Genomic DNA, 7,532 nt, shown 5'->3' on the forward strand with positions numbered 1-7,532 from the left:
CATACATCAATTGAAAAATCTGCCGGCGGAAACGGTAGCCACATTTTGGGGTTGCTGAAAGATGCCTTACTATTACCAAGACGGGCAGCTGATACCCTAGCTGCCCCTGAATACACATCAGCATGTGAGTAAAGTGCAAGAGATATCACTGTGAAAATTAATCAACTTCCACAAGCGGAAAATGCATCCCCCCAGGGAAAACAATCAATAAAAATCCCCAGGTTGGAAAATGAATGGAAAACAATCCATGATGTCCCAAAATTGAAGATCATACTGAGCCACTGAGCGCTTCTAAAAATTAAGTCAGGGCCAGAGTTTCAATGCGGGGTTCATCTGCCACCATGTATGCACCCTCAACAAGCACTTGACACCATATACGTAATCTAAGCAACAATTTAAACTACATTTGTAGATTCAATAGCACTATATATACAGGCTAGATGGATATATATGACTACATGTGTAGCCTGAACAAACATGTGGCAAAATATATCTGATTCAGGAAACTATCACAGATTACATATGTATGTAGCCTCTACACACACTTGAAACTACATATGTAATTCAGCAAACACACCCAATATTACATGCATAGTGAAAAAAATATTTGATTACACAGAGATAAGATCAGCAAGCCCCCAATATTACATGTGTAGTGTAAGAAAAAACTTTACAGTACATATGTAACATCTACAAACACATGATATTAAATGTGTACAATTTAAACTACATTTGTAGATTCAATAGCACTATATATGCAGGCTAGATGGATATATATGACTACATGTGTAGCCTGAACAAACATGTGGCAAAATATATCTGATTCAGGAAACTATCACAGATTACATATGTATGTAGCCTCTACACACACTTGAAACTACATATGTAATTCAGCAAACACACAATATTACATGCATAGTGAAAAAAAATTGATTACACAGAGATAAAATCAGCAAGCCCCCAATATTACATGTGTAGTGACAGAAAAAACTTTACAGTACATATGTAACATCTACAAACACATGATATTCAATGTGTAGTGACAGAGAAAAATTCCACCAGGAATGTTTATTGTCAAAAGACAAATGATTTTCTATATGGTGTTACTTTCCCCTGGGTGGGTGGGGTACCTGGGATAAGTTCCAGTGACAAGGCAGAGGTCACCGTGAGCCTAGTCACGCAGTATCAGGGGTGTAGCACATTGATGATGTCATGTTTAGAAGGAATCCCTGGCGGTTTGTCTCCAATTTTTTCACGCATCCTGGACTCTTTCTGCCTGAACCCATGATATTTCAGATTGTTGGGCCAATTTGTGCTTACTATCACATACATTTGAGGGCTGAGATATGCGTGCCAAACTCACTAGCATCCAGGTGATTCAGTGGTCTCACATACTATATGTCTACTATCTAGGTGTTTGTATTCAATGTGTTATGCCTGCCAGCCTTTTTCTGGCTGAAACCGTGCTCTCCCAGATTGTTGGTCCCATTTGCTCTTAACTATCACATACATATGAGAGCTGGGATATGCATCTTTTATTGAGTCATTTTTCACTCAGTGCCTGTACCACAATACATTTACAGATAAGAACCCCTGACAACTGCAAAATCCACACCTCTCATCAGTTGTTCTGTCCCAAAACCTTAAGGCTAAGGATAGTTTCTAGCTTGCAAATTGGATTCATGTGCACTTCAACATACCATCCCATGAGATAGCCCTTGTAGCCTTTTTTATGCAGGGGTGTTTCACATAATTTCCCTCAGAATTATAAATTCATATTTGAATACCTGAAGTTGCTATGATCTGACTTATCCACACAAAGTTGAAATATCAAATCAAAGCCCCATTTCATATTTATGCGGGGTGATGTTTCATCTTGTTGGACTGTGAAAAATAATACCACAAACCATACTGACAAAGAATCAATCAGTCCAAATGCCCTTGACTGCAGAATGGGCTTTGTCATGTGACATAATGTACCCAGTGTGGAAAGCCGAATAACTCACTGGTCCCAGGTCCTTGGTTTCAAAAATCTTGAATAAGAGATCCTTAGCAATGTGTTCACGGTAAGAGATTTCAATTTTTTGTGGTGTTGCTATGCCTGTGGTTTGATCAAGAGTAATTAGGGTTGCCATGGATTTTTTTATCTCATAGTTGGCCAGAGTGCCTTCCTTCAATTAAGTACACATTAATTGAACTGTTGAATTGAACACTAATATCAGGAATTTAAATCCAAATATATGTATTTAGAAGTTTATCTGTAGTGAAGGCCTACAATTGGCACAAAATTAATGGCATAAAAATTTAGAAATAACATACAAACAAAAAATCAAAAAAGAAGAAAAATTACTAGAGACACTATGAACTAAATAGAAGATTGAATCTGTCCCCATATATAAAGGTTCAAACAGATATGAGCAACATACAAAAAGAGAAATGAATAAACTAGGGTCTCTTGGTGGTTGATTTGGCCATGCTTTTTACCTGGCTGTGGAGCCATTCCCACCTGACATTGTCATCCAATTCTTCCACAAATTCTGCACCAAGATTCTGGGTACGAAGATACTTAGCTGCCTTCTTTTTCTCCTCCGGTGAATGTAGGTAAGGACCTGAGTAAGTCGAGATGAGATACAAAGCTTCCCGAAGCTGTCGAAATTCAGAACGCCTCTTGTTCTGTATTGATGCCTTGACCTTGCGTTGTGCTTGATCCAGCTGGGACTTCCTGCGGTGGGTCATTAATCTGCCTTGAGGATCCAATCCCAGACGTTTTTGACTTCTTGAAGAAGGTGGCGTAGTTTTAGGAGTATGTATGAGCCTGATCGGGTTGGTTTTAGGAGTAGACATGGGGCTGCTGAATGAGTTACAGAGCCAACAGACTATAAAAGTCATAGTACATTTTGTAAGCTCGTGTAACATTGCGATCAACCAATATACTAACCTTCATTTGCTAACTCGTCTTGAATCTTGTCAGGGCACACGAAAGAGTAGATTGAGTTGGGGCTGGACATCTTGTCTGAGTGAATCTTGGTATTGAAACGTGTAAAGATAAAGCTTGAACGTGTAAATATATATGGTTTCTACAATAATAAAAACCACCAGTGGTATACAAATCAGACGTTGAATTGTGAAATTGGATGAGGAAGATATTTATTGATGAGATGAGAACAATTGGTTGATTAGGAGGTCATTACAAATCTCTAATTATCTATATATACATATATCCTGAGTCGTTGAACTTGGAGGGTTTCAGTCCACAGTTCTTTGTTCGATTTTTTATGAGTCTTCTAGCTCATCTGAATATCTAAACCAGAAGAACGATTGAACAGCTGAGCATACTTAGACTACTGAGTACGCAGATAGCGCAAATCAAAGGGGGAAAATCTCAAAAGTGATAGGCAGATCGGGACAGCTCAGTCTTACTCAGTAAACCATGATCTATAACCATCTCCATGCACAATTGATGATAAGTTTTGAAGACGCTGTAGAACTCTTTCAGTACACAGCTGAAAGCAGAGCCAAGAAGGGGAGGAATGAAGACACAAATCAACAAACACACACAATCAAAAGAGAAATAAGTCTTGAGATGGTGAATTGAAAGACTTCAATCAAAGAAAGAAATGCCCTTCTTAAACAGGGACTTTGATTATCAATGAATTAAATTTAAGACCTTCAAGTCTTTGGATTAATAAGAACCAGGCTGAAATAGGACAATAACTTCAAAAATAGCACAATCTAGGCGCACTCAGGCACCTTCCAAATGAGCAAATGAGCTTACAACTCAACAAGAAATTAATTAAAAGATGAATAAGGGTCTTATTATTATAAAATTCCAACTCTCATTAGTTGTTTACCTGAATGATAATAATAAAAGATAAAAGCTTATTCTAAAAATCTAGTAATTATTTTTGCTAACTAAAAGGCTCCCAAAGGGGAAGAAAAGAGACCCTTGACTATATCAAAATTGAAACACACACAAAAAAAGAAAGTAAGACAAAAACAACCCTCAAACTCGAAATCCACCTTCAAACAACTTTTTCACACACAATTCATTGAACAACCCCCAAATTAAAATTGATAAACATCTTCAACTCACCCACATGTATCATTCACAAATTTTCAAGCACACATTTATCATCAAAACTGAGCTGTTTACCACAAAAACTGAAAAATCCGCCAATTTACCCTTAAAACCTGAAAAAAGATAAGAAATAGGGACTGTATCAAAAATCTGAATAGACAGAAAAAAAGGTCTGCTTCCGCTCTACAACTTTGCTCAGCCAAGCTAAACTCTAACTCTATTGGTTGTACCCTTAAAATGAAATTCGATTTTATGTGAAAATACTCGAAATTGAATTTACCCAGTTTACCACCTGATATTACCACTGATAATGCTGTATATGGTTTATAATTGATTTTTCATGCTCAGATGCGCCCATATGATGCCTTCCACATGATTTACCCTCTAAAAAACTGATGTAGTACATTTGAAATAAAGTCTCATGATTGAAAATGGAGCCTTTTATGGAATTTTGAAAGCCATTTTCGAGTTTCAAAATCATCCTTTTCATTTGTGATTTTGTATTTGCCAATATTGGTGTTTGATAATCTGATGAATTTATAATTTCACACCGATCCCTACTTGCTTTTTCAGTTTACCACCCCAGTTTACCACCACCCCAGTTTACCACCATCTGTCTGAGTTGCTGGATTTTCGAAATTCAGCCTTATTTAAACCCATACCTCAAAACCATGATTCCTCTACACATAACTTGTTAAAACCATACACATCTGTAACCATGACTTTTTAAACCCATAAAATTCGAAATTTCAAGTTTAAGCCTGTACACCCTATGTAACCCATACAACATTCAACTACACATAACCTCTAAACCCATAAATTCGAAATTTGACTTCATTTTACACTACACCTCATCCATCAAACTACATAACCCATAAAAAGAAAAATAGAGAAATAAAAATATAACACTTCACATAATAAAACTTGACATATATGATCAAACTAAATAAGATAAAAAATAAAAAATGAAAATTGAAAATTGAAATTAAGTAAAGAGAGAAAGAAAATGAAAAAAAAAGAAATGAACTAAATAAAGAACTAATTTAAAAACACATTATTGATGTAATGTTCTAAAAAATGTAGTTTCTCGTATTTTAAAATGAAAGTTAATAAAATAATGGGGTTACCCCAATTCTGATTTCCACAGCCTCCCCCAAAACCCAGCGATGTCCCCATCGCAGGAGACTTGTCTTTCAGGAAACACTTCGATGCCATACTTGTAAGTTGCAGTTGAAATTTCTTCTTAATATTCATGTCTTGTTTTTTATTTTCAACTTTGATCTAAAGGCCTAACAATTTATTTTCACGCGATCGATCTATTTAAATTCTAGTTGCTTAGCGATGTTATATTTATATATCCAGATGGACGATACCAAGTCAAGACTCCAGGAATTCCAGTCAGCCTTCTTTTCCAACAATACCGATCGAATCAAAAACTTTCCACACTACTACATTGTTGAAAACCGTAAATACTTCTAATTTTTTTTTTTTTTTTTTTTTTAGTGTTTGACTCTTTACTTCTATTTATTTTTGTTTCCTACTTGGTAATTGTCTTTGAACGTTTGATCGATTCAAAACATTCAATTTCTTTTGATTTCAATCGTTCTTTTCATATACTGACAACTTGTTTTTTTTTTTTTTTTTTTTATGTGTTCTTCTTTTATTTGAATGACTCAATCTATCTAGATATAATGGACATGAGCGGAGTTCCCATCGCACCTCGCAAACAACGCAAAGCCGAACTTAAGCAAATGGCCGCTAAACGACACGCCAAGAAACAAAACAAAACGTTCGATCGACCACCTAATCCCAACGTTTCTTCTCCCAATCACTCAAGTTTCAAACGCATCCCTTCTACTCCTAAGAAAACTCATCGTGATCAAGATTCAGAAGAAGACAATTTGATGACTCCTCCTCACGCTCGATCCCCAAACACTATCACCACTGTACCTGTTGTTATTGTACCTTCAGTCACTCCAGCTCCAGCTCGAGCTCAAACTCCTCAATTAGTCAACTTAGGCCCATATTGATCTCCACCATCAGCTACTTCTCCCAGTCCTAAACGCAACAGACTCAACAACTCGCTTCCAGATCCTTCCCAGCTTGTTATCGACCCGAACCGATCAAAACACTTCGCTAATGACCCCGTTTTAGATGTTTCACCGCCTACTAATTCCAACAGAAAAGCTTCAAGAACCCATAAGAACTCGTCTAAGTCTTTAATTACTCCAGTTGAAGAAGAAGTTGGTCCTACTTTCATATTCAAGACTCCCTTATCAGTTGATGAATATAAAAATTTACTTGGTCCTAAGGTAATCCTCAACAGGGAAGCTGTATATCCTTCTGATGAAGTCGAATTGTGTATTTCTTCAATGTATTCAGAAGTCTTCAAGCACTTCAAAGGTCGCATAGCTGTGAATGAAGAAGAATTTGATGATCGAGCTAAGGTTCTTAGGAAATTACACTTCATAGGTAGAAAAGGATTGGAAAAGCGAAGTTCTCCATGTATAATTCCTGGTCTAGAACTGTAAGAGTTCCTTCTTTACTTTGAATTGTTCTATTTTTCGATTTTTCAACCTTCTCCATCAGATTAATGTTAATCTCTGATACTAATACCTATTCTATTATGTTGTTATTTGTAGGAACGACTCTGAGGATTCTTCTACTGGATCTTCTTCAAAAGGAAAAGGTCGTGCTTAACCAACAACACCACCCCCTCTTTTCCTTATTTTAAGTTTTCAAAATTTCTAGTTCAACCTAGAACTCTTAACTCACAACTGAGAATTACTTAGACTTAGAACTATCTTAGATCCTACTTAATTCCTTAATAGTTGACTTTTAATGTTGATTTCTTCTTATTTTATACATGTACTTGATTTTAATCTTGAAATACAAAGATAAGCTATGTTGAATGTGCCTTAGTTTAACTTGCCCACTCCCCCAAAACCAATGGGTTTTGCCTGCACCTGCCCTAATGAATTCATGTGATGGATTATGAGAATTTGATGAGTTGAGTCAAATGAGAAATGAGTGTAACATAATGAACCGTGACTAAGCCTGTATAGTAATAAAAAAAATCTTTTGCGCCAAGTGCAAACTTTGAATGTATGAACTTGAATTCACTAACTTATAAGTTATTTTTGTTTTCTTCAAACTTGATCTGAAGCAAAGTGTTTGTTATAGTTGTAAGATTATTCTTGTAATTATAGCATGATTATAAAAAATTTACCCCTTACGTAAAGATGAGTAAGGGTCCTTTTTCCACGTCTTCCAAACTTCCCACCACGCCTCTCACATCTTTCAGTGAGGACCTTTCCCAAAACCAAAATGAAACATAAGAAAAATAAGATAAAAAGAAACATAACCAATAAATTCTGCACTCAAAACCTGTAACCTTGTGTGAATAATTCTGCCCAAAAAAATGAATAAGATGTACCCGCTGCCGTTGAATGTA

At 36.1% G+C, this 7,532-nt stretch overlaps 2 protein-coding genes across 2 annotated transcripts; one reads left to right on the plus strand and one right to left on the minus strand.

Annotated features, from left to right (window-relative positions):
• Positions 1–1,922: 1,922 nt before the first annotated feature.
• Positions 1,923–3,008, minus strand: MELLADRAFT_101651 (uncharacterized protein; the record flags this gene model as incomplete). The annotated part of the gene is made up of 3 exons (XM_007404770.1): positions 1,923–2,171; positions 2,485–2,876; positions 2,939–3,008. The coding sequence occupies 3 exons, from the start codon at positions 3,006–3,008 to the stop codon at positions 1,923–1,925; spliced, it is 711 nt and encodes a 236-aa protein (XP_007404832.1).
• Positions 3,009–5,286: 2,278 nt separating this feature from the next.
• MELLADRAFT_88988 (uncharacterized protein) lies at positions 5,287–6,778 on the plus strand (the record flags this gene model as incomplete). Its single annotated transcript, XM_007404202.1, has 5 exons — positions 5,287–5,297; positions 5,410–5,543; positions 5,765–6,087; positions 6,181–6,605; positions 6,721–6,778. The coding sequence occupies 5 exons, from the start codon at positions 5,287–5,289 to the stop codon at positions 6,776–6,778; spliced, it is 951 nt and encodes a 316-aa protein (XP_007404264.1).
• Between the last annotated feature and the right edge of the window lie 754 nt (positions 6,779–7,532).

Source organism: Melampsora larici-populina (genome assembly GCF_000204055.1).
Source record: "Melampsora larici-populina 98AG31 unplaced genomic scaffold MELLAscaffold_2, whole genome shotgun sequence".
Taxonomy (NCBI): domain Eukaryota; kingdom Fungi; phylum Basidiomycota; class Pucciniomycetes; order Pucciniales; family Melampsoraceae; genus Melampsora; species Melampsora laricis-populina.